The sequence below is a fragment of the Lutjanus erythropterus genome, chromosome 10 (genome assembly GCF_056507025.1).
Source record: "Lutjanus erythropterus isolate fLutEry1 chromosome 10, fLutEry1.hap2, whole genome shotgun sequence".
NCBI classification, from domain to species: Eukaryota; Metazoa; Chordata; class Actinopteri; order Lutjaniformes; family Lutjanidae; genus Lutjanus; species Lutjanus erythropterus.
In genome coordinates this window covers 9,638,865-9,665,265 of record NC_139326.1, presented here as the reverse complement: position 1 = coordinate 9,665,265, position 26,401 = coordinate 9,638,865, and the positions used below count along the sequence as shown (strand labels likewise).

Below are 26,401 nucleotides of genomic sequence, written 5' to 3'. Positions count from 1 at the left end.
ACAGACTAAGTGCCATCTAGTTCCATTACATTTGAGAAAATGTCTCAAATGAAATCTCCAGAACTCAGGCACTCAGCCAAAGTTATCTAGAAAGGTAAATATCACTACAGGTAAGAGGAAAAATATGTGATTTTGATTTGGGGGTGAACTGTCCTTTTAAGGGTCAAAATCCAAAGAAAAAGTACACACAATTATTAAGATATTGGCTCTAAAGTTTCCATTTGCACCCTCTGACTCCGACTCATCCCTTTCTTATACGCTTTCTTTTTTCTCATCGGTCGGTCTCTCTCTCTCTTCCTCCGGCAGGTCTGATATGCCGGAGCTGCAGCTGAACTCTGTGTAGCACTGTCTCCGGGAAAAAACAAAGTGATCAATGTGAGAAGGCACGGGGCGCTCATGGACAGGCCAATCAATGGTGGAAAGAACCTTGCCCAGGGCCTTATGCAAATGGAAGCACGTCCCGTAACCTCGGGAGTGAACATGCGCACTAGATCAATGGGACGAGGGTAGAACCTTACAGCAAGATCAGCCTCAGCCAGTAAATATGTAATGATGAATCCCTCAAGATTTCACTGAACTCAAATGAACTTCAACTAGCTCGGCTTCTTATATCACAAAGTGGCAAGGCAGACCCCGTGCTGAAGAGGTGGGGTATGGAGGGGTGGGGGGGTTGTGGGTTAGAGAGAGATAAAAAGAAAAAAAGATTTGCACAATGATGTACTGACGACAGATGGATTTTTCACTTCCTTTTCACCAGGGAGAGAAAAAAAAACAGGAAGACAAAAAGGTGAGAGGAGACTTATGAATAGTCACCTCAACAATACTTGTTTGAGGTGTAATGATTTTCAATTACGTCACCATGGCAACACCTGTGTGTTTTGAGGAACGAAGGAGAAGAGTGTGTAACCGTGACGACCTGGTGAGAGCGTGCTCAACCATGGTCAGACCAAGGACCGGATAAGACGAACTATTCAAAACAAACAGCTGACATTTAATGGCGCTCTCATATACATTGAAGTCTGAAATTGGTACCCCTCCAAAGCTATCACAGAACAATCAGAAGTAGCGCATGACTTTATTATGTACAAGGTAACCGTAGCAATCTGGGGACCGATAACTTTTCTCTCTGTAAGCAGAAAATACTTGACAGCAACTTAGTGAACTGGTCATGACAGAAGACAGACAGCTGTGTACTCAAACTATTGACTACCACTGAGAAAAGAATGGAAAAGAGAGAAGAAAGGAGATAGTGTAAAAGAAGTAAAAGACACATACGGTGAGACAGAGGGATTCTTGAACTGACGATGATCCTGAAGCGTATTGACCGTACCTGAGCTTGAGGTGAGAGCAACAGCTCCATGTCTGCCTCTGGGCTGCTGAGTACACTATGGGAGAGTTTGATCAAAACAAGACACATATATGGCCAATATTTTAAACAGTGTGAGGATGAAAGTGATGCTTGGCATTGCCCTTGGTTACTGGCTATGTCTCAGAGGACCATTCAAAAGAAGAACAAAAATTAGGGAAACGAGCATTTTTGTACAGGCTTTTACTCAGGCTGTTTCCCTTCAGTTAACGAAGATGTTATGAAACAGCCAGACTAAAAAGAGGAATGCAGTATTTGAACAATGTAAAGAGGCATTTATGACAAATAAACCAAACAGATCAACAGACTGCGTGTATGCTCTGAGAGCTTGGTTGTCTTGCAACTGTGCAACAATAAAACGAGACAGAATTAATGATGGAGGCAATCAAAAAAAAAATGCAGCAAGCAAAAAAAATGATCACACAAAATCAATTTTCCTAGATACTGAAGGAATAGCACAAGAGAGACAAGAGGTGAGTAAAGTATTTTCAACCCCCCAATCCTCTCCAACACCACAAATGTAATCTAGAAACCAAAGATGCTCCTGAAACATAGAGAGAAACACCAACAAAGGTGAGAATAATGGCAACGTATTGAAGGGAATACTTCACAAAGCCTATTGTGCGAGTATCCTTTTCAGGCAGCAAACCCGCTGTAATTTGGTCTGCGTCATCTGCCTCTAGTCACAATGCAGCACTACAGCTTTGAAATGGATGGCAAATGAAGGCCATTTGTACATAATCACAGCAGATAGAAGAATTCAGAAGCCCTACAATGTGTTGTTGAGGTGGAAAGAAAGACCTTGGTCTATCTGTGGCAGCCAGCGCAGCTAGGTTTGGCAAGGGAGGTCTTTCTTTCTCCAGAAACAAGCAAATCAATTCAAATCAAATCAGCTTGCTAGCCATGACATTTAAACAGTTCAATTTACATCCTTATGTTAAGAGGAGAGCCGCTCTCTAAGATGCCTATTCATTCACAAAGAAATTAGACGTCTATATTTCAGCCGCTTAATAGAGCAAATATGCTGTAGTTGTACTGAGGAAGAAGCCGTGTCTTTTCATGGTGTACAAAGGGCTAGGCATTGTCTGTCATTACGAGCTGAGCACAAAAACACAGAGAGAGATAATATACATAATATAGACGGGACTGGAAAACAGCACCATGCATGATATGCATGCATTACCACGCACACGCGAGTGCGTACCAACACACGTGCACACGTGCAAAACGCACATACACACTTTCTCAGTGGTGATGGTGTATGTCCTGAGGGCTGCTGTCCTGCTGTGCAGGCTGGCAGGCACTTTTGTCATGGTGGTCCTTTTGTTTCACATCAAACAAAACGCCACAGCTTTGCATACGGCTCCACTAATTTCTGCTAGTGTGCCCCAGCCATTTATCATCGCCTCTCACCCTCTCCTCCTCTCCTCCCCTAACGTGGCTCTGATAGCTGCTCTCCACCAAGCTGTTCTGCTCAGGACGATACAGGCTTCTCCAGGCTAGGGGTGACACACACTGACGTGCACACACACCACACTAATACACCCATACAGTATGTGTGCACCCACTTGCAGACAGACATACACACGTATGCACATCGGCACACGTAGACAGACATACACACAGGAAACTGCACTGCTACTGCACCGCTTGCAAGCCCGCCAGCTATGGAGAACCTTGAGATAAAAACAAACCTTCTCTTCATCCCCTCCAGAAGCAATAGACAGACTAGCATTCAGAGTTTCGAAGGCGGCCGAGACGTGCATACAACATTAGACGAGGGGATTTTCAGAGCCTGCGTATGGACGTCTTCACAGCTGGGATGATTTTGTCAACAAATTAAAGTGATTTTTTTGCTTGTGTTGTGATGGACTCAGGTGAAGGTTGCACCAGTCCTTGAAGAGTATTTCAAATAGATAGAAATGTGGAACTTAGTTTGACACAGTTTAAAGGAATATGGCAACATTTTAGGAAACAAAACTTATTTGCTGTCTGTCTGGGATTTAGATTCTGTAAGTAGATCAATAACAATTTTATGTCTGTGCATTTAGTAGAGAGATTGATTAGGACTTGTTGAGTCATGGGAAGCACAAACACTGACAGCTGGATGGAAAGGCTAACTTATAATAAAAGAAAGAACTTCAAATTTTGGGTTGTGTTTTCCTGGCAAACTAGCCACCCATCCATCAAAGAATCAGTTGGGTTCTGTTATGAGTTTACTATGAGGACAGGACTTCTAAGAGGCTGCCTGCAGTCACTTCTCCAACAGTTGGTCATTAAAACTATAATATGTAACATTTTCTTATTAAAATGGCCAAAAACACTAGACATGTGTTATATATTTTATTGAGTTGTATACTTACATTATCCCAAATGTTTTTAACAATGTTCAGACCCAGAGAAATATATATATTTTTAAAGTTAATGATGCATTTCATGGCTCGTCACTGACTGCCATTTCACTTTCAGGAAAACAGGGGACATGTCCGTCAGCAAAGGAAGTCAGCAAACACAACTAAACATAACAGGAATAAAACATAAATGTTTTAATATATCTGTGAACATAATTTCTGCCTGACATGTCAGATATATTTTCATCAGCATTGATGATGGTTGAACAATTAAGACAACAACTCCCATGATTCCATGCTACTTCACGACATAATCAAATTACGTTTACTTACATATTGTGTGTTTAAATCAAGCTTCCAGGAAGAGCTCTGGGCAAGAAGCAGCTGTAAAACAGTGGCTAAATTTCTCTGAGCATCACAACCACTGCAAAAAGACTTGTTTTTTTAATATCAGGATTTACTCTATTCTGTCATGCTGGAAAGTCAAGAGGAGCTGCACATTTAAATAATTTTATCCCCCTTTAAGTTAGCAGAGGTCTAAACTGGCATCTAGCCACTCGGCTGAAGGAAGTCTCGACTGTGGGTGCTCTATGGGCCACACGATACAGAAGCATATGCGGAAGATCATACGCAGAATTTGGCTTCATGCACCACTGAGCAGCTCTCACAGGAATGAACGAGGCCAGATTCCAACACTGTGTCCACTTCTCCTTAATACATCCATAGTTTAAATAGCTCTGATGCGTAAGTAAACTTAAACCACTTCAAACATCTTAAACCACAATCTCTCATTTTCTATTTCCATTAGGGTTATGTATTGGCGAAAATCTGGCGATATGATATGTATCTTGATGCAGGGATTATGACTCAGTATGCTGTGCTATATTGCAATACAGTCTTTGTTATATTTTATATAGTCTTAGGGAAAATCGCCATCCTGTGCAAAAGAATTTGAGTTTACTTTTTAATGCAGTTTAAAATGACACACTGCCACAAATCCTTGCATGTATCACAATATCAAGATACAGTGTTTAAGCTTTACATGACATTCAAGAAAAAAAAAAGCTGTATGCAGTTACAGAGTATGACTGCAGCAACATAATGTATGTGTATGAGTTCTGCATGTGTGTAAGTGTCAAAAAGACCAGATATAGATAGTTAAAGTGGTATATATAAAACTAAGGATCAGGTACAAAAACAGCACTTAATATAATGTATTCTAATATTTACATATTTTTGTGATTTTCCAGAGGCATGCTGTAAAAAGGGTGAGGACTGCAAACAGAAGTGTTTGCACAGCGCCATGTGTTCAGTGGGCTGTTACCATGCCAGTCATGGAGCTGTACAGACCACTGCCAGACCAAGAGTCCTGCACAGAGGGCATAGTTGGCACCACCGCTGCCCTGAGGGTCACCACGACTGGGAGAGGGGGAAATGGGAGGCCGAAGGAAATAAGGACACAAAATGGGCATAAAGCAGAGTGGATTTTGGGATGGCGAATATTGGGGTGAAAGGGTTCAACGCTAAGGATGCAGGAGTGACAAAACCTATGCAAACACAGAAAAATGCAATGAGCTTGTTTAGGAAACTTTCTGCAGTAAATGAACAGGAGAGACAGAAAATATAAGTACCTACTTTTCCTTACTTGTAATTCAACTTGTGAATCTGATTAGGTATAAACAAAGTGCAGTGTGACAGAAATAAGCATATTTTGCATCTTCCCATACCATACAACATAAAACTCTCTAATTTAGTCTGAGGATGCCTTATCACGGCAGTGAAATTCAATCACTTCCTGAACTCAGAGCTATGTAAAACTAACTTCTCTGACTCTGACTGATTCACCCGCCAGTGTTTCATCTTTCTCATCCTCCACACACCGGTATAGCGATGAAGTCCACAAGGAGTGAACAAATCCTCCATATCTATCTGTCTCACCTCAAGCATCTCTTCCCACATCTGACACCTAGCCACAACACACACACACACACATACACTTACACACACATGGAGCCAAGGACAGCAGAGAGAGAAAACTAGCTATATGTTTATTATAGATTGAAACAGATGGCACTATACAGAAAGTGTACAGAAAGATATTCTGCAAGCATGTACTGTACGTATGTGGCGGGGGACACTTAAAATCTGGAATCATGTTTTTGAGGGGCTGTTGTGGCGGCTGGCTGGTTGTCTGGTTGGCACCCACACATTTGTGTACTGGGAGACAGATGCATTCTTACATAAGACCTTATATAATGCTGCCCTGTCCTATCCAATAAGAGTGCTCCTTTTTCACTGTGTGAGCGGGAAGGTTAGTGCGGGTTAGACAACCCTTCCTCAACACAACCACCACTACCACTTACACTTACATGTCCAACCCCCCCGCACTCCTGGCAAAGAAGACAGATGAAAAGACCGACTGAGCAGAGAGAGAGAGGATGGCAGGGCGCTCTTTCAGTACGTTTCTATCCCCTTGGTCCCATACGCCCTACATGGTTTGTTCTGGGGTGAGATTTTGTCCTAACTCAGGTGAAGAAAAGAGAGTGAAGACCTGGAATCTGGGGGAGCATGGCATGTGTGTGTGTGTGTGTGTGTGTATGTGCGTGTGCGTGTGTGTGCGTGTGCGTGTGTGTGTGTGTGCAGGCATTCTATTAAAGTTACAGAGAAAAGATGTAAGCAGATTACAGACACATCAAGTAAAAATGGGGATTATTAGCAGGATTACAATTTTACTACCATGGGCAGTGTGCACGTATTGCAACACTTAAGGTGAAACCATATCTAATCATTCAGTAAATACACATTACAGACGATACAACTATAAAATATCAAAGCTGCATTTACTGTTGATGTCGCAGTAAGAAAAATGTGCATGATTACATAAAACCGGAAACTGGCAAATAGCAAGAATAAGTTGACAAAGCACAGGAATCATGAGGACGCCGGATATGGAAGTAGCAGAACAAAGACATATAGTTGGTTGATGCATTGCAGCATCATTGGAGTGCTGAAAAAAAAGTTGAGGCCAGCTCAGATTAAAGTCTGTGTAAAGAAAAAAAGTAGTTTGGGAATTTTTCTTTTAAACACATCATACATGATAGAACATCATTTCTGAAAATGCGAAAACACTGAGAACTATGTGTTACTTGATTCTGCAGTTAGAATGGTAGACCATCCTGTCATTGTCCTCAGGTTCTGGTGGCTCAAACATTATCTGGACATGTCCAATAAAAGCTAATGGACAGAGCATCCATGTTTCAGGTTGTTGTGGTGTTGACACTGAGATAGCAGAGCGGACACCTCCCTAACATTTCAGAGCAGAAAAAAAAATGCTTATTTTGTCATGATTTTGAGCCCTAATTATGCCATTTTTCATGCCATCATTCAGATTTGCCTGGGTGTTTAATAACACATTTATGCGGTGTTACAAACTCAGAGCAAACATTCATTGTTGCTTTACAGTATCTTTATTTTTTAGAGCCTCATGCCCAACACACACAGCGACAAGTGTTGGCATCACTTTCTAGCTTCACCAGTGGGAATTCTGTCAACATTTTCTCTTTAAATCAGAAAGGGGAGCATCATCACAGTACAGTGTAAGTTCCACCTTCCAGTGGTGAAAATACAGTAATAATATGCTAACATTAGCTACACAGACAAACCACTAATGTTGGCTGTACAAACAAACTGCCACACTAAGCTGATATTAGTTTACTTTAAGTTTGAGTGTGATGTGAATAGCATTACATAACAAAATATATGTTAAAGTTCATAATTACTGCTATCAATTTCAACATGCATTCACACATAACAAAGGAGGGAACAGCTGGACAAACAATTTATAAACCTAACAACAAAGAAAACATTATGCTAGGAACAATTTCACCATGTTTTGTACTGAGGTAATCCTAAAGTAATGGAAAGTAATCAAGTTACATTACTTAAATATTCTCAAATGAGGTCACTGAATACATTTTAAACAGGTAGTTAGTAACTGTATTTGAATACAAGTAAGTACAGTAAGTAACTCTGCCAAACCTGTATTTGTGTATGAGAGAAAGACAGTTCACATCCATGCTAAAACTCCTTAGACTTTGAAGGGCATATAGGAATACTGGGTTCAAAATAAAGTAGCACGATTTGGGGAACATGACCCATCTTCCTTTAAAACTATACAGCTGAGAGAGACAGCGAAGGAGGAGCAGGGAGGAGCAGGCTGGCCAAGCATGAAAGCAGATGTCAGAGGAGACTAGAGACTCTAAGGGAGAGAAAGAGAGAAGGAGAGGACTGAAAAACAGCAAACTGAGATGGATGGATGGATTCTGTGATAGCTAAAAGAATGATAGAAAGGGGAAAAGGGCGAAGAAAGTGGGGGCGAAGCGGAGACAGAGCGAGCAGCCTTCCCCCTGCAGCGCAAGCCTCTCTTTCTCTCTCACGCTCTCATTCAAAGGCAGTTAGCTACTCTTTGATGTATCTATAATTAGTCAGTACACACTGTGAAGTGTTTTAAAAGAAATCAAATTGCAATGAAACACTTGAGCGCTCCAAACAGGGGCTAACATGCTCCGGAGCAAGGGGAGCGAGCAGGAGAAATTAATGGCGGGCCTTTTTGATGTGCTTGATCAGAAATGTATTTATTAACTGCAAAGGGGAGTAGTAATTAACCCACAGACAGCTTGTTTTCTCTGGGTCTTCTCATGTGTCAAACGGTTCATCCCGCAAGGCTCTACTCTCCACTCGCCTGCTCATGCGCACACACCTCCCCTCCCCGTCCCGCTGGACCACTTTCTCCTCAATTAAGTAGATGGTGTGCACATGTATATGTGTGCGTGCGTGTGTGATTGCTTGTATGCGCGTGAGTGTGTGCATGCTTATGTGTGAAGGAGCACAAAAACACAGCATTAAGAAGTAAGAAATGTATGGTGGCTGCTTTAAATCCCATGTGTGTATTAATGTGGCACTCCTATAAAGTGCATGTCGGTGAGTTGGGAAAAATTTAAGTGCACTTGGGTAAAAAAGGAGAAGAACACAGTGCATCTTCAACCTTCAACAGGGAGCCAATGACCCTTAGAGGATCCTCAGATTCACTGCAAACGACGAAACCCCAAATTAGGAACGGCAAATCATTCTTTTGGAAGTTTTTTTTTTTTTTTCAAAAAAAATATTATACATTAATCTAAAGGGGCTTCCCCCACATGGTCGACTAGACTGTTAATTGGTGCCAAGAGTCTTAGTTGACCACATTTTCATTTATTTATCAGTTGCCAAAAAAAGAAACACCTCAAATTCCAACAATCTCTTGCTGTTAGGCTCCAGGGATTGTTGCAACACAGACTCTTTTTTCCCGGCGCACTGCTGCAAACTGTGCTGTAGCAGCCATTCGTGGGTTAACTCAGTTAGGGGTCCTATGGGATACAGCCTGTGTGATCAATGGAGAACAGTTGACAGGGAATACAGCACCTGACCTTAACATTATGGTAGCTCCAAGCGGACTCTGACATCAGGGACAACAATGGGTTCAGGCAAGTACAGGAAGGGTGAAGTGGTCAAGGAGCGAGTTTACACCATAGTAACGTAATTTGCGAGCACAGATCATCCATGGTGTTGATAAGTCTGTGAGGTTTTATTTTATTCCCCTGTTTTAAACAACAACACATTCAGAGTCTTTACCCAAATTGCTATTAGCATTTAACAGGCAGCTCGCTTTGTGCTCCAAACATATATATTTAAATAACTGAACTGAATATTAGCAAAGATAAATCAGCCTATTTGTAAAGAAAATCTCATAACAGTTAATTTACCCAACACTGACAAAAGGCTACCAATGAAAGCTCGTGCTGTCAGGTGAGCTAGCTAACCTGCTAATTCACTGTGCTACACCTATTGATGTCGGTGAACTAGTTAGCTACTAGTTAACTGAGTGTGCAGACACTTGTTAGTAGCAATGGATAGTTTTGTAACTTCAAGAGCAAGTGGCAAAACCTTCACCTCAGAAACCACAGCTGAAAGTGCAGGTGAAGGTAACACAACATTAGCCAAGCAACAACTGCTAACTAAGCAGCTACGGGTGAACACAAACGAAAGATGACCCAAATATTCACTCCGGTACATGCCCCTGTTCCATCTTTCTTTTTGGTAAAGGGTTCATGGTGTGAAAATTTTTGAAGACCCCTGCTTGGACAAATCCACAAACTGACCTCTGTAGGGCAGCTGCTGACAGGTAAAGGTGGACAATTGAGTGCAGTAAATAAAAACTATGAATGTGCATATGTGTTTGTGTTGGAAGAGGTGAAGGAGTTTCAACAGTGATAGACAACAGACTCTGGGAAGGCCTCGAGGGAAACCTGACAATGGCATACTGGAACACCTTGTCACTTAAAGTGAACACAAAGATCTTTCAAGTCTCTGTTTTGATGTTATCTTCCACATACTGAATCTGCTATATGCTATATGTATTTATATATGCACATACTGTATATGAGTGTTTTAACAGGGTTTTCACATGACAAGGACATCACATAAAAGAAAGCAGTTAGAACCTTGTCTAAGGCCCTTACACACACAGAGAGAGTCTGACTGAAGGAAACACAGAGAGACAGAAAGAGACAAATAGAGAGAATAGCTAGTCTTCGTCACACAGCGAGAAAGCCCAGGAGATTGTGAGGCTGTCACGGACAAAACACTGCATGAATATTTAGCAGCCAAATTAAAATTACAAAATACTAAACAAAAAAGAGTAGGTGAAAGAGAAAGAAAGAAAATAAAATATTCCTGAAAACACCAGTGGGACAAGTGCCCACCTTTAATCCCCCACTAGCCGTATCCTCATTGTGCCGCCTCCCTCCTCTTCCCTTTCCGAAGAAAAGAGGAGAGATATGTCCTGAATAATATGGGATGTGGTGAGTCTAGCAGTAAATCCTTCAGATCAAGAAACCGGCAGACTGGCAATGTAACGCAGCTCTCAGATCATAGAGAGGCTTGCAAACACAACTAGCTCAGTATGTTAGCTACCAGAGCTCAATGCAGTGCAGCCCTTTGCATTAACAGTATTTCAAAATGCTAACATAGCTAGCACAGCATGTTTGCAGTGAGCCTGGCACTGAGCCAAGCTAGCTACATACAAGTGGTTGCTGGAATTTCAAAGGACACAAATACAGTTTCAGGTTAAAAATGACTAAAACAAAACTACGTCTGGTTGTTCCTTTTTCTTTTCAAGCTGCAGAGAACTGATGCTGGGATTAAAAAAACACAAAGATGCTTTATGTACTGTAACTTATCAGTTAAATGTTTTTAAAATGACTGCATCTTTCCTAGGAATCAAGGAAATGGAAAAAAAAAAAAACATTGTTTTCTTTTGTGTGTCTCCTTGATAGGAATATGAGCCTAAAATATCAAATGTGGCTGTGAAGCAAGGTAAATCAAAAATAATTATGTATGAGGTAATGTACGGCTTCATGTGAGGGTCCTGGATCGTTCTGTCTGGGTTTATTTTGCAGTAATACACCCACTCACTGTACATTGTCCTGCTTACACGTCTGCTTACTAAAAAATGCTAAATTGATTTAGAAGGATTTTACTGATTTAAAATTGAATTTATTGTTCTTGCAAAGTTTTCCAGAGTCTAGGATCATAATCACTTCTATAGCAACAGTCATAGCAGTGGTTTGCCATTCATAAAAGACTGCAGAATGCTGCAATTGACCAATCTGAATTGAGAACTCAATAAAGTTGTCTAATACACAGTGTTGCTAACACTTGACAAGAGTTAGCAGAGATTAAAATGAACTAGTTCACGGTCATAGTTCACAGCTTGTTTGTTTTTTATTTTAAATAGAACCTTCTCCTATCATATTAAATGGTGCATGATATTCATGTTTTTTGTATCAATTTGAATGACCTGGTTAATTTACATACATAAAGTTATTAACAGTTTACAATAATTCGAGAATGTTTTACACTACAGCTGACAGAAAACTTGAATTCAGAAAGTACAAGCTGAATGCATCAAAATGGAGACGAGAGTGTGTCACACAAATCTATCTGTCTGTCCCTGTTACCTCTCCAGTCTGCAGTGTAGCCCAGGTCAAAGATCAAAGAAAGTTGGTCAAGCATATTAGCATTTCTGTCTATATTTGCTCTCTCGGCTGCTTATTTTTTTATCAGCTGACAATATGAGCAGCGTTACCTCTCTCAGGAGTGCAAGGCGCTCACATTCATTAGTTGCAAATTGATCTGTTCAGTTCACCAAAAACATGAGCACTTTTATGAATGTGTGCTCCTCTAGTTTATAAAACACATAGTACATATTTTTTACCTTTACATCACCTGTCAACACTCACCACATTCTCGTTACTTAAATCTTTACAACTAATAAGTAATTTATGTGTGCAAAAATGGTATGAAAGAGCTCAAAGCCAAAGTGAGGTTTTATCCCAGTTGAATCACATTAACTACACAGTACATGAGCTTTTATTGCTTTATATGTCGCCACTGGTATAGACATTAGAGTGGATGATAAATCAAGCAGCAAGTATCCAGCTAGCAGGGTACAAACATAAACTTCCCCACCATCAACCATGACTCTTAAATGCTACTCTGACCCATTGAGGATAACTCACCATGATGGTATTGGCAATCTGCACACTGAAGCTTTATTATTAGGTAACTCTGGACATTAAAACACTAACAGAAGAGAAAGTGATGATCAATATGTGATGCAGAGTCCCACTTGGACATCACAGCAAAGCAAAGACTAGAAAATAAAGCATTAACCTCAGAAGCCTTCATATAACCCGCAAAAGACACACTGAAGGCCCATTTAGCTGAAGGGTGCGGTTATAAAGCCAAGAGGCTGGCCAAACTTTTATTTTCACCCTCCCCTGTGCACCATTAATTCCTTCAAATCCACTTCCCTCCCACCATCTTTCAACCTATCCTCTGTCTCTCTTAAGGCCGGGAGATCTGCATGCTCTGCAGCAGATCTGCTTTAACAGTACCACTGTTGTTGCATTGCCATCCCTACATTTCTTCATCCAGCCCTCTCCTTCCCCCTGTTTTCCTCCTGTTCTTGATGTGTAGAGGAGGTGGATAGTGCCCAAGGACAAGGATGAACCAGATTGTTTACAGAGGCAGTACTCTTTTTGAGGACACTAAATGCTATTTATTTTTAATCGTTCCACCATGTTTCACACACTATCACTCTGCTGCCTGTCTCCCTGAGGTGACCGGTGCTAATGCTCTGTATGCTTGTATATGTATATGTGTGTGTCTGTGTGTGTTAAAGAATACGTAGGGTTTTTTGCATGCTAATTTATCTGCATAGCATTGCAATCTTTGTTGTCAAAATGATCAAAATAATGATACTTTTTCAATACCATATATTGAAAACCATACAATTCTAACATTTTATCGTATTAGAAGTACCAAAGCTATTAAAAAAAGCTTTAAGTGCTCCATTCAAGACCTCAGTTCAACTCAGTCTTTATTGTTCTGCCTTAAATCACAGAATACCAAAATCAGACTGTTCAGTGACAAGGGATTTTTTTCTTTTTGCTGTGGTACTGGTACAGGTATTGAATATCTTTTTTTGAACTGAAGTTTAAAATTCTGGTTTCGTGACAACTCTAGTTTGTATAAGAGTTGGAATATGCAGATTTTCCAACATGCACATGTATGTGAGTGATTGTCCTGACAGGAGTGTATTGTGTGTGTCTCAGTGTGTCTTTTTGTTGGTGGGAGGTAGGAAGGATAAGCGGAAAACTAAAACACTCACCAGCTCAACGAAAGACAGCCCTCCATAGCTGTGGGCCATGATGAAGACATTCTTGGCTGCGGCTTTGGACACAAAGTGGTCCCACACGTACAGCACGTGTTCCTCGGAGGAGCCATTTTCCTGCAACACAAAAAAGCAACTGTAATGTTAATCCAAAACAAAGGAGACTGACAGAAATCTTATGAGCTTGAAGGCTGTCAACAAACTAACCCAAACTGCAGTATAATTACACTGACTGTCCCTGACAAAGTTTTTTTTTTTTTTCAGTCAAATCAGATTTGGCTGCAGATTCAACAATTCATTCTTTTTTCTTCCATTCAGTGTTTTGGTGTCTTTCTTTGTTATCACACACTCAGAGAAAGCAAAAGTGTGCATTGTCCACCTATAGTTCAGTTATAAATCAGAGTACCGGCAGAGCATCTTTCCTGTAGGCTGCTGACAGCTCTGCAACCGCTGTCTGACATCACCTGCCCTGCACGTGCCTCACTGCTTCATGCCGTGTATAAGGGGTTTATTTCAACCAAATGAGGCTTGGTGATTGTTTGAAGAGTGGAAAGATGAACCAAGACATTCTTGGTGAGTTTCATTATGCTTCTGTCGAGTTTGAATGAACGAATGATGATTTTAAAATTAGTTTTGCAAAAGGAGTCTACTGAGTCTAGCGAGAGCAATAAACAACTGTTTCTGGTTAAACAAAATGTATTTCACTCTTTAAAAGACGGCATCTCACTATAGCGATCCTTTCCATAATGTTGTCAGATACTTAATACTTAATAATAATCTGAGCCTGTCAGTGGCAAAAACAACCCCAAGCAAACAAGCAAGCATCACTGGTCCTGCATGCTGTGTACACTCTGGGGAAGTGGCTGACAGTGTATCACCTGTGCTGCCTTTTTACCACTCTTCTCCACTTTCATCACAGTTAGGTTTGTGGTTTGTTGTGATTTTATGACTGTTTGTAAAGTTTGCAGCCTGTTAGCTGCTGCTTAGCTGTGTGTGCAATGACACAGCTAAAAAACAAAAGCTGAAACTTGTTTATCAACTAGGCATTTCACCTTCTCTCATTAGTTAACCACCAGCATATGTCATCAAGAGATTTATTTTCAAGTTGCTGTTAAACTATATTTGTGATTCCCCTTATTTATAATTCCTGATTGAAATATTATCACTGTGCATTTTTTTCTCATGTTATTGTAATGCACAGTAAGTGAAAAAAGGAAAAAGAAAAACATGTAATCTTGACTGAAAGAATCTCAGTCGTCTGAGGGGTCTCCAACCAATGATTTGAATTTTTGCCTTTCGGGAGGCCGCCCTACACTGACAAAACATTTAGTTTATGTGTCCATGAGAATGAAGCATCAATAGAGTTATCAAACTCCTGGAAATTTTATGTTACCGCATCAAAACCTGCACCCAAGGGCCCGCCAAAAAGAGAAGAATAAAGGAGAAACAAAATAGTGGTGGTGGCCTGAGGTGATTTCTATAAAGAGCCACACTTCAGTAGATCAATAAGTCTTGCATATTGCAAATGCCCTAAATGTAAAACTCAATAGGCTGGGTGACGTAACGTTTAAATCTTAATTTGTACCCTGTTGCTGAATCGATGGCCCATCTATACACCAGTAGAGGCATAATGGGAAGACACTAGGGGAAGGTCAAAGGAAAAAAAAACAGAGGAGAAATACACGTGCATATACAAAACACACATACACACTTAGACAGTTTTGCACCCATGCACACAGTCACAAGTGAACACCCTTACATAGGTTTGCACTCTCATCTGCATGCACACACATGTGCAGGAACACACACACACACACATAACCACAAGACATGTTTAATTAACCAGAGATGTAAGCGCTTATCCAGGGCTGCAAAGAACAATAGTAAAAGTACAGGCGAGAAAAGGGCATCCGTTAATGAACTTGTGACATTGATTCCAGACTTTGATTTCCTATCAAACTGTCTGCTTCACAATAGAAATCAACAATACATTCCCACAAGAGGCTGCACAACACATGGAGCTTTGTCGACTATAGAAACACCTGTATCACACAATACCACGCCGTATTTAAGATAGCATAATACTGGATGCAAACATTATATTCTCTCTTTCTCTCTCTCTCACACACACACACATTCCTCTTAATTAGCATACAGATGTATATAAAAAAGAATATCTTGCAATAAACAAACACATGGCCTATAGAGAATGGAAGCTCATCTGTTAATTGAGTGTCAAACTGTTCCATGTGACTCCAAAACAAATAATTAGTGATATGAAGTAAAGGACAGAGGAGGAGTCTACAGAGACTATCCTGCTACTTTCCATAAATGTGTTTGCATTTTACAGACAGTAGATTATCACAGAGAGATAATTATTTCAACATTTGCTCTTCAAAAGGTGGTAATTGAGGAGTGTGTAAAAACATACGCACAAATCACAGAAAATACGGTTTACAGGAGAAGTCTGTAATATATTTAATAAATCATGAAATGACCATGACATGTCATCAGAGATAGAGGAAACATGCTAAGTTGAAATACTACAGCCACAGTGTCCTCCTTTGAAATTTCTATTCTGGCCCATAACTTGTGTCATTGTTTGCCAGTCTCACATTAATTAGAGTTCAAATGAATGCCGAACTTTCACTGAATGACTGATTGTCTGTTTCTGAGTCGTAACAAATCATTAATAATCTTTTAGAAGGAGAAGATGTTTGCAGTGGTTAAATTGAGTAGTATGTTAATGGAGCAGAAGGCAGGTAGTCACTGAACTCAAACTTCAGAGTGTGTATTTTTGGGATATTGGGGTTTTGTTGAAAGGTAACAGGCTCTACATGTACAGACAATTGGCAGTTATAAACAACTGATCAACTTACAGTGTAGGAGTCATCATTGCTTGTTACTGGCAAATAACAATGTTGCACTTGTCCTGTGTTGCTGCCTGCCTGAGCTTCCTCGAGTATGGGAAAGAGGGGGCAGGATGAAACGACTCACTTCAACCACAGAGGGTATATTAAAGCTACTACTAGGAACTTTCATATTTTGCTTATCTGCCTCACTGGAAATTGTTGTTTCTACCACCAGAACCATAAAATATAATGTCAAAAATAAAATCATCTAAACAAAAATCTCTTGCTTCTTTATAGCTGGCATACATACTCACTGTAACTTTGCCTGGGAAAACGTAAACACAGGTTTGTTTCATCTGAAATCATAGAGACTCATACCCCATGGCAGGTATGAAGAAAAACTACACAGATATAGATAATCTTTTCACAAATGGTCTCGTAACTTATACAGGTCATACAGAGGTTTTAGTATTAAGCTGAGACTGTTTCATAACCAGTTAAAAACTCCTTGTAGTAGCTTTAAATAAGATTTTAACCTACTTAGAGTACAGTCTAAATCTCCAACTTGCTGTTTTGACTGCAGTGCTCATTTTTGGAGGCAAAATTCCTACATAGTGCTCCTTTAAACTTTTTTTTCTTTTAGAAGAAAGTAACACGGCTTGTGATTTGGCAAGATGTTTTTTGCTTGCATGCATCTGTGTGTGTCAGTGTGTGTGTTTGTGTGTGTGTGTGCGTGCTTGTACCATTTGATGATGTGCTGATGTGTGTTTTGGTTGCTGTGTTTGTCTAGAGGTAAATTAACCTGTCAGAGTGTTTGTGTTTACTGCTAGATTAGCATGAGGGGGTTGTAGTGTCAGCACCCACCTCCATTCACAGAGTGTGATGCAAGAGCAGGCAACTCCGCTCTGCCCTGCCCTCCTGCCATCAGTGCTGCGCGTGTGCTCGTGAGCATATGTGTGATCCTGCGTGCACGGTGCGGCTGGCTGAGGCAGAGTTGTCTCTGTGAAAGGCTGTGACATTAAAGTCTTTTGAAGTCTCCCTCCTCGCTCCTCGGCCATGTCGCCCTTCATCTGTGAAGCCCGTTTCATTAGCCTGCCTCCCTCCATCACTCCTTCCCTCTTCCACCTTATTTTTCACCTCCACTGATGATGCCACCTGTTTCACTCTCTTCTACACTCACCTGCTTTGTCCACCTCTCCACCCTCCCTTTGTGACATAGAGACTTTAGGCACGGTTTTCTGCTGTACATAGCAGCAGTGGTGGAATGTAACTAAGTACATTTACTCAAGTACTTAAGTACACATGTGAGGCACTTGTACTCCTTACACTATATTTGTCTGACGGCTTTAGTTACCAGTTACTTTTTTTAGATTGTGGTGGTCGACATGCCCCCAGTTTGGAGAAGCAGAGAGGAGCACCAGCACAGAAACTAAGCAAGGTACTGCTGTGGACAGGGTCAGCAACAAAAATATCAGTATGACTTCTAGTGTATGCTATATTTACAATATTTTTACTGCTTTACTTTGCTGCCAGACAGCCTTTTGTGACAGGAAACTGCCATTATTTAACCCAAATATTCCTCCCTCCAAACTAACCAGTTGTTCCTACTCCAATGAATAGTACCTTTAAGCATGAGTGTGTGACATTTACTTTATTAATATTTCCAAAATTAATGAATGCAAGTAACAGCAGACAAAACATGGCTAAGCTAATTGAAAAAAAAAATACTTTCTAGTCCAGGGAAAGACCTGGTTGAGTTATTATTTATTATACAGTGAATATTAATAACAACAATAATAATTTTATGAAACATTGCACGGTTGATGTCTTCATGGAGTCAAATGAGCCCCCACGTGCTCCTGACTTCATCACCAAATCTCACACAACAACACATTCTTTGCCTCCACCCTCAGCGACAGGCGACAGAGTGACTGACTACCTGGCATGGCAGTGTAGTGAATTATCTAAACAGCATTTGCATATTGTTGCAATTATTTCCTGGGGTTAATTAGCTGCAGTGGAGCACACCGCCCTGCGAGACCGGCTTCCTGTCACCAGCTCTCACACACTATCTTAGCTTATTTATTTTTTTTTTTTTCCCCACAGTTTCCCCACTCTGTTTGTGTGTATTTGTTTGTGTGTGTGTATGTTGCGCGTGTGCATCTGCCAGCACTGTCAGAATAGCATCCCAACTGCACACCTGTTGCCAACATCCTTCAGCCATGACTGTCAAGGGACATTTGAGGGTGTGTACTTTGTGTGTGTGTGTGTGTGTGTGTGTGTGTGTGTGTGTGTGTGTGTGTGTGTGTGTGTGTGTGTGTGTGTGTTTACTGAATATATAGTGATCCATACTGTCCCCTCAGAGAATATAAAGTACGAATCTGCACCCCAGACAGTCTCAGTACCAGACAGTCTCCCGATGCTGACAGCTAACTATTGTCAAAAAGAAATAAAAATGGTGGACAGAGCTGGAGGAACGGAAATGGATAGAGAGAGAATGAGCCATACACATCATGAAGTGTATATGGTGTATATATGTGTATGTGTAACAGAAAGAGACAGCAGCCTATGGGTGGAGTTTGACAGCTCTGGACACACAACTACATACAAACAGAATGAAGGTTATGATATTACCCCCAGTTCTATAAGCACAGGCAGAACCGTCTACTGAACTCTTTGGATAAGAGGGGTGTCATGATTTGATTTGACTTTCAATTTTAAGGTCAATTTTTTTGCCATTGATGGCTATCCCATTGTTATGGCTTGATTCCATGGGGCACAGCTGTGTTGCATTACAGCTGTGCCACTGCCACCAGAGCTGATCGTGGCCATGCAATACAATGTTTGCGATTCTCCGCTCTGCCCCATGGAGAATACCTGCTAAATCTAAATCTAAATCTATCTACTAAGCACAGAATCAACAAAATCTGAGCAAGAAAAACGCTCTGCATCTGAAATGCTGCTGGTGGGGCAGGCAGCCATGTGGAGCTTGGTTTAAAACCGCAGCAAAGGGGTTCCAATTTAAATATTCATTGCAAGCCAATCAGGACGTCGCTACCAGTGTGTGCGCGATACAGTAAGGAAGCATCCCCACTGCTTCTACATCCAACAACCTCTTGACGTTAACGAGTGCTGCAAAATTGTAAACTTTGTTCCACCATTCCACACAGGCTCCACCCTCTACGCAACTCGCTGGCTACAGTGGGTGGAGCCTGATGCATATACACCAAGCCGCGATAAGCCAACAGCTTCAGCTATATATAGAAGGTAGCAGTGAGTCACTCAACCAAAATGTGGTTTTAGTAAAATTCCTGCTACCCAATCAACAGAACTCTGATTATGTGTTATAACTTACGTCAGCATTAAAACTGCTAGACAACCAGCTACACAACACTGTGCATGACCATCTACCCCACTTTGTCCGTAAGTGCTGCCAACTGTTACTCTTTTGTCAAATGTGTTTGCCTTCCAATTCTAGTTTCAAGAATTTGTTCAATGTAGCTCTTTCCATTACTTACACAATAACAACTCACACTCCATTCCAAAGCCACACAAAATTCCATGCACACACACACACAGAAAAGTTGTCCAGTGCAATACTTGCCCTGTGTTTATTCATTGTAATGAGAAACAGGGCGAGGAGTGCCGAGGAGAGGAGTGCGCTGCAGCCAGAATAACAGCCCCAACGCCAACACAAACCCAGTGTCTGACCAACACAGGAAACAATGAATCTAACAACATCAACACACTCTGACAAACAACCACTTCAGACCTCCCTGCTCCTCCCTTCTGCTCCTCCTCCTCAGTCATCCAAAACACACACACACAGACTTCAGAAAACTTCTGAGGAAGCTGGAATTTCAAGTCGGGGAGATGCTGAGCCGCGTGGACCGGAAGAAATCCAGTGGATAAGAGCCATTATACTTTTTACACTCAGAAACTTTTCAGCGGGAGCCAGAAGTGTCAGGACAGTGTCACGGGGATCCCTAAACAACTTTATTGGGTTTGGACTGTTTTGCTCGGGGAGAGCTGGTTTCGATCTTGCGAAAAATGTCAATAAGCACTGCAAGGTGTTAGAAGTAAGAGCTGAGGTAAAACTGTAAGCATTAAAAACACACGGCACACAAAAATAATATTATCTGAATGTTCCTTCTTGCAAAGGAAGAAACAAATTGGTCAAATTACACAGGAGCTCTCACACTTTCTCACTCACACACAGACTCTGACTGGCTGACCAACCTCTCTCAGTCTCTCAGGCCAAACACTGGATAAAACAATCTCACTGTGGCGAAAAAGTTGAAAAATGCATAATATTAAGGTAACTTACTTAGATTTGACATCTACTCAAACTTGAATACGTTTTACCAACTAATAATATGTTGTTAGACAATTTACTTTTCTTCTTTAGATAAACTTTTATTGTAAAGATTACAAGGACCCAAATAATAACAAATCAGGTTCACAGCTCCAGGATTCAACAATAAAGGTTGCCTTCTTGCTCAGGGCAAAGAAAAAAAACATGTCAAGCAGGTAAATCTTGGACTATTTTTATAAGTGATTAATCATTTAAGTAATGTTTCAAGCAGATATAGCAGAAAATGTTGTTTTCAACAATTCAAATATGGAGTTTTACCACTTGTCTTCACTTATTATCATATTTAAACTGAATATCTTTGGATTTTAGACTGACAAAACCTTGGACTGGGCAAGAGAAAAAAACATTGAACGTTGAACCCAGTAGCTCACTATGAACAAATTTTTAAATACCATTTTTGGGGGTTTCTAAAATTTAATGATTCAAGTTGATCTGAAGAAGAAAGGAAATTTATCTCAACAAAAATTATATGTCTGCAAAACTTAAGAGATCGTTTCAGTTGTCTTGAAATGACGAGTATTCTCAACTTTTTTTTGCAGCCTAAGTAATTAAACTCTTTAATAAGTCCTAATAGCACAGAACAGGATTGTTTTCATTTGGCCTAATGATTAAATATTAAATAAGCAATGTACATAATTAGATGTTTGGTTTTAGCAAAGAGGTTATTAGAGTAAGTTAGTCTGTGTTTGTGTGTGTGAGATTGCGTACATGTCTCTGTGCACACAATTAAAAAGTGGACCTCAACGACACCTGTTTGCAATTGCATTCTAATCAATGTGTGGGACGCCTTCGCTGTCTCTTTTCCTTTTTTTCTTCCCCCATCGTCTTTGTTTCTTTCTTTACTCTCGCTTTAAGGTAGACAGAGAGCTGAAGTTAGCTAGAAGCTGTCTGGGAGCTGATGGGTCTGCTAGAGTGGGGGAAAGGAAGGTATGGAGCAAATTAGTGGCAGAGATGGGAAAATAATGACTGTGGCATTGTGGGTAATTAGCAGGTATAGTACCTATGGAGAGTTGGGAATATAATGATGTGAGAAAGAGACAGAGAAAAGGGAGAACGAGGTGAAAAACGTGTGCAAGACTAACAAGAGGGGGGAAACTGTGTGTGTGTGTGTGTGTGTGTGTGTGTGTGTGTGTGCGCATGTGTGTGTGTCTAAGAGAGTGAAATGTATGTGTAGGTGTGTTATTCCACTTTGCAATGAGGGGATATACCGTATAAGGAGAGAGAAAGTGAGCAAGGCAGAGGGGCAGTGGAGAGAAAGGAGAAAAACTATAGCGTACATGTCATCCCAGGTGCAGATTAGCGTGCTCAGACTGTATACAATAAAATAGCATGACCTTGGTGGGGTCAGTCTGCTCTGACAATATTTGCCAGGGCATTGTTTCAAATCAATAACTCATTAACAAAGTACAAAGGAAGTTGCTGTGGGTTTGTGAGATTCTTTATTAGAAAAGAGCGGCTGCGGGCCAGAAAGGTCATCGCTGTGACATCTCGGCTAGCCTCGCGCTGCCGCCCGGATTGTCAGGTGAAATTACTGCGAGCCATTAATTGACATAAGGCAAAGGAGAGCGGGCAGCCAGACAAGGCAGTGTTTGTTCCAGGATGACCCTGAGGTGCTGCATTTGTGTGTACGCGTGTGTGTGTGTGTCTGTGTGTGCCTGTGTATGTCTTTATTCGGGTTAGCCTGTATCCACAACAGGGCTGTGTGTGCAGAGAGAGTAGAGGGAGAGAGAAGGGGATCTCAGTGGGTGGGGAGGTGCGAGGGAGGGCAGGATGGATGTGTTTGATGGTTGACCTGACTAGAAGATTGGGAGCAGGGATCTGAGACCAGCTACACTGCTTCTGCCTTGAGCGAACACACAAACACACAGGTGTGTGCACACACACAGATGTTATGTATACACATATCCAGAAATGCTCATGCACACTAACAAGCACGAAATCTAACAGACTCACTCCCCTTTAAAACTTTTACACCTTGACATTATATTCAAAAGATAAAATGAGACTGTTGTATGAGGTACTTACTGATTGTCAATGTGCAGCCTGTTTATCAAGTGGCAAAATGCATGTTGTTGCTGGTTCTGTGCACAACTTCTGTGCTGTTGTCCCTCTCTTCTCCTAACTCAGGGCATGAAGACCAGCATCTACTATAGCTAATACACTGACTATCAATAGGTACCACGTACAACCCCACATCAAATAATCTCAACTATGCCTCTAAAACATGCCAAACACCACAGTGAGCTTGTACAGTGGCCTTAAACAAGAAAACTTTGCTCATAAAGACGCAGGTCAAAGCTTCTTCTCAACCACACTCACACAAAAACACACACCCAAATACAAAGATGGCATCTAGCCAATTTGTTCTCTGCAGCATGCAGGTGAGCCGCCCTCTGGCCCCGTTCATTGACCCCTCCTCTGACCAAGTTCAGAGGTTAATCAAGTCCCTACCTGTCCTTGGATATGCTGAGCCTTACTTCTTGGCACGACCACAGGTCAAAGGGCAAATAAACCCTGTCTGTATAATTGCTTGTGGGCCACAGATTGGGGCAAAGGGGTGAAGGTGACAAAGAGCAAAAACCAAGTCCCATAGAGAAACACTGTAGCACCATGTCGAATACAATTACCAGCGTGTGTGCTTGTGTGTCCATGTCTTAATGTTTATAATCAAGTTTGGTGTGTGTGTGTAGGTGTAGGTATGTGTGCGTGTATGTTAGTGAATCCTCAGGACATTTTGTAGTACAGTGTGAACATGGGGAAACAGGACATCATCTGCTAAACACAAGACAAGGACAAGGATCTCAGCCGGCCCCTGTGGACAGCTGCAGCTGGGAATAATGGGTCTTGGTGAGGCAGCGCCTAAATAATGGATGCGTCTTCCTTTAGGAGACACACACCCTGTAAATTCCAAAACAGTCACATCAGTATGTGATAGTAGAAGACCCCCCTGTCTGTGTCACGTCCATCACCAAGACACTGGAGACTGCAATGCTCCAAAGAGTCCTGCATCTGCATTGAAGACAGAAGAACTAAAGGTATGATGGACAAAACAAAGAGTGAAAATGGTTTAACACCAGGATTGTGACAATCACTGCTTTACTATCATCACCACAATTTGTTTATTTATTTTTTTGAAGGGTCAATCTCATGTTGAGATCAGCGAAGGGATCCATTATGATACCTAAGGATCAGCGCTGTTACACAAAAGTCAGGAACATATGCTCTGATTGGTTGATAAGTCAGTTCTGATTGGTCAACAGATCTAAACGAAGGCATCTTGGAATTGCCGGTGAGCGGCTAACAACATGCTAACAACAATTATTTTCAAGATGGAAAAATGGAAAAATAACTACAAAGGACATTTGGTGTTGGATTTATCATTATAGTTGTATTTTTTTTCCCTTCATCTAAAAAAAGACGCTTCAGCTCAAGGCTGAATGACAAAGCTTGATAAATGTACAACACTGGCATTTCCTTTCCTGCTCAGCTTATTTCAGGGCTCACCCCATCACTTTTCCAGACATTGGAAAATAACAAACAAGACTTTTCTTAATCTTGTCATGCTGCAGCTTTTATTAACTGACACACTGTAACCTGTCCTGTACATTTACTGCCAGACTTACTGCAACTTTCTGCTAAGTTTAAGTTTCTGCTCCGCTATGAGCAGCACCAGCAGTCTGTCACTCGTGCTCTCTTACCTGCACATCACATACACTACACATTCTTCTGTTCCTTAAAGGAGCTACGCTGCCCTTATGACAGTAGGTTTCAATAAAGTTTTATAAAATGTAATTACTCACAATCCACACCGTCACAGCCCTATTTAACAGAAATTAATTGCTGCAGGAATGAGTCCAAAAACCTGGAAATGAGTTAGCATATTAGCACTTCTGGTTCTTTCATCTCAAAGTTGATGAATCTTTTGAATGGATTTTTTGTTATTTGTCTGAAATAGTAACACAAGCAAAAAATACATTAGTGAATGTTGAAGCTTTCACATGTCTTCACAAATGCAGTTGCTAACTGTGGCTTAATGAGACTACAGTGGTTATAGTGGACATCAAACATCATTTTGCTGAAAACAAGTCACTTGGTGGTGGTGACATTGGATCCATGTGACCGTGGTGTAGTATGTACGTTAGCTTTATACTTCTTGCGACTACATTTACGCTTTAAAAATAAGAAATATTTATTTGTAAAGATTATGTTTCTGATCAAAACATATCAGTATCGTAAACTTTTGTTCACCACAGAGCCTATTTTCTGCACTAATCCAAATTCCACTGGCTTTTTGTGGAGGGAGCCAGAGTGATGCTAACTGCCGGGTTGGCCTACAAAAATACGTCGTCCCTGTAGCACTCTATTGTGGTATGATGGTGCCAAATAAATAACAGAGACATGTCACAGTGAAAGCATATAATGTACACCGGTCTCGCACTGAAGCTGAATATAGTGGGAAAAAGAACAGAAGGTATAGTCTCAATCTGGAGTGAGGGCCTCTCTGTCTATCTCTCTCTCTGAACATGTAAAAAATGTACAATGTGAGATGCTAAAAGGAAAAGCATAAAAAAAACTAAAAGAGAGAAAAGTATTCCAGTCATTTATAAAAATAAGTGGTGCTTAAAGAAAAGCGAAGCTCTGTTTTTTGTCCCCTTTGCTCTTTTTTTTCCCTTCTTCTTTCCAGGGCCTGCTGGCCTAATCCCAGCCAGCCAGCCTTGGGTGAACTCTTTGGAAGCTTCTTAAGCCCATGAATGTGCCTTTTGTTCCTGCCATTCCTCCGCTTGGCTGACAGAAAATAGCTAACTGGATTACTGCTAAAATTCAAAGTAAAGTGAACTCCCAAACTTCTATATGGCAAAGTGCTAAGAGAGCACCCCCCACCACCACCACAACCACCCCTCCGCTATCCTCATCAGCATCCCTCCGATCAGACTTTTCTATCCTTCCATCCCTCCCTCTGTCCTCTCTTTCTCGCTTCCCTCCTCCACCGACATCCCCCCTCTAAACATGGCCCAGTGGTGTGTGATCTGGAGGAGAGGAGAGGAGAGGGATTAGATAAGGTTGAGAGGTTGCACACTATGAACCCAAGGCTAAAAAGTAAGATTCCTAAAAGCAGTTAAGAGCTTATTAATGTGTGTAAGGAAGCGTATTAATCAACTCAACTCTATCAGGGGGCCTGGTCTGTGCATGTGTGTGTGTGTCTTTGTGAGTAAAAACGAAATTGTGCAATGCAATTTTATGAATCTCAGTTATAAATATAGAGCAGGCTTATGGTATTTTTGTGTGTAACGTCGGATTTCATTATATTACATGGAAGAAAGGTATATATTTGAGTGTGTGTGTCTCTGAATTGCTGTGTGCAGGTGGTCTGGCAGCTCAGCAGGAGTTAGAGTGTGAGGTGTAGTGAATGAAAAAGGTTTGCGTGCATGTGTGTGTGTGTGTGCATGTGTCTTGGGTGGGTGCTGTGTAAAAAAAAAAAAGATGAAAACAGCCCTGCTAAAGAGGTTTGATTTGATCCACCACCCACTCTGACTAACAGAGGTGAAGGAGAAAGACACACACACACACACACACACACACAAATGTCAGAGCCTTACTTCTTTTTCCACCTCCTTTACTCTTTTGTCCGCCGGTATGTGTGTGCCTTTGCGTATCTGCGTGTGCGCGTGTGTGTGACAGCTT

The 26,401-nt window shown here is 41.1% G+C and overlaps 1 protein-coding gene across 1 annotated transcript in view; it reads right to left on the bottom strand.

The window, feature by feature from the left end:
• The window catches only part of arb2a (ARB2 cotranscriptional regulator A), a 239,966-nt gene that overhangs the window by 122,180 nt on the left and 91,385 nt on the right, over positions 1-26,401 (bottom strand). The window contains exon 8 of the mRNA XM_084728154.1: positions 13,490-13,609. Coding sequence (XP_084584280.1) covers positions 13,490-13,609 — 120 coding nt within the window. The remainder of the gene's footprint in view (positions 1-13,489; positions 13,610-26,401) is intronic.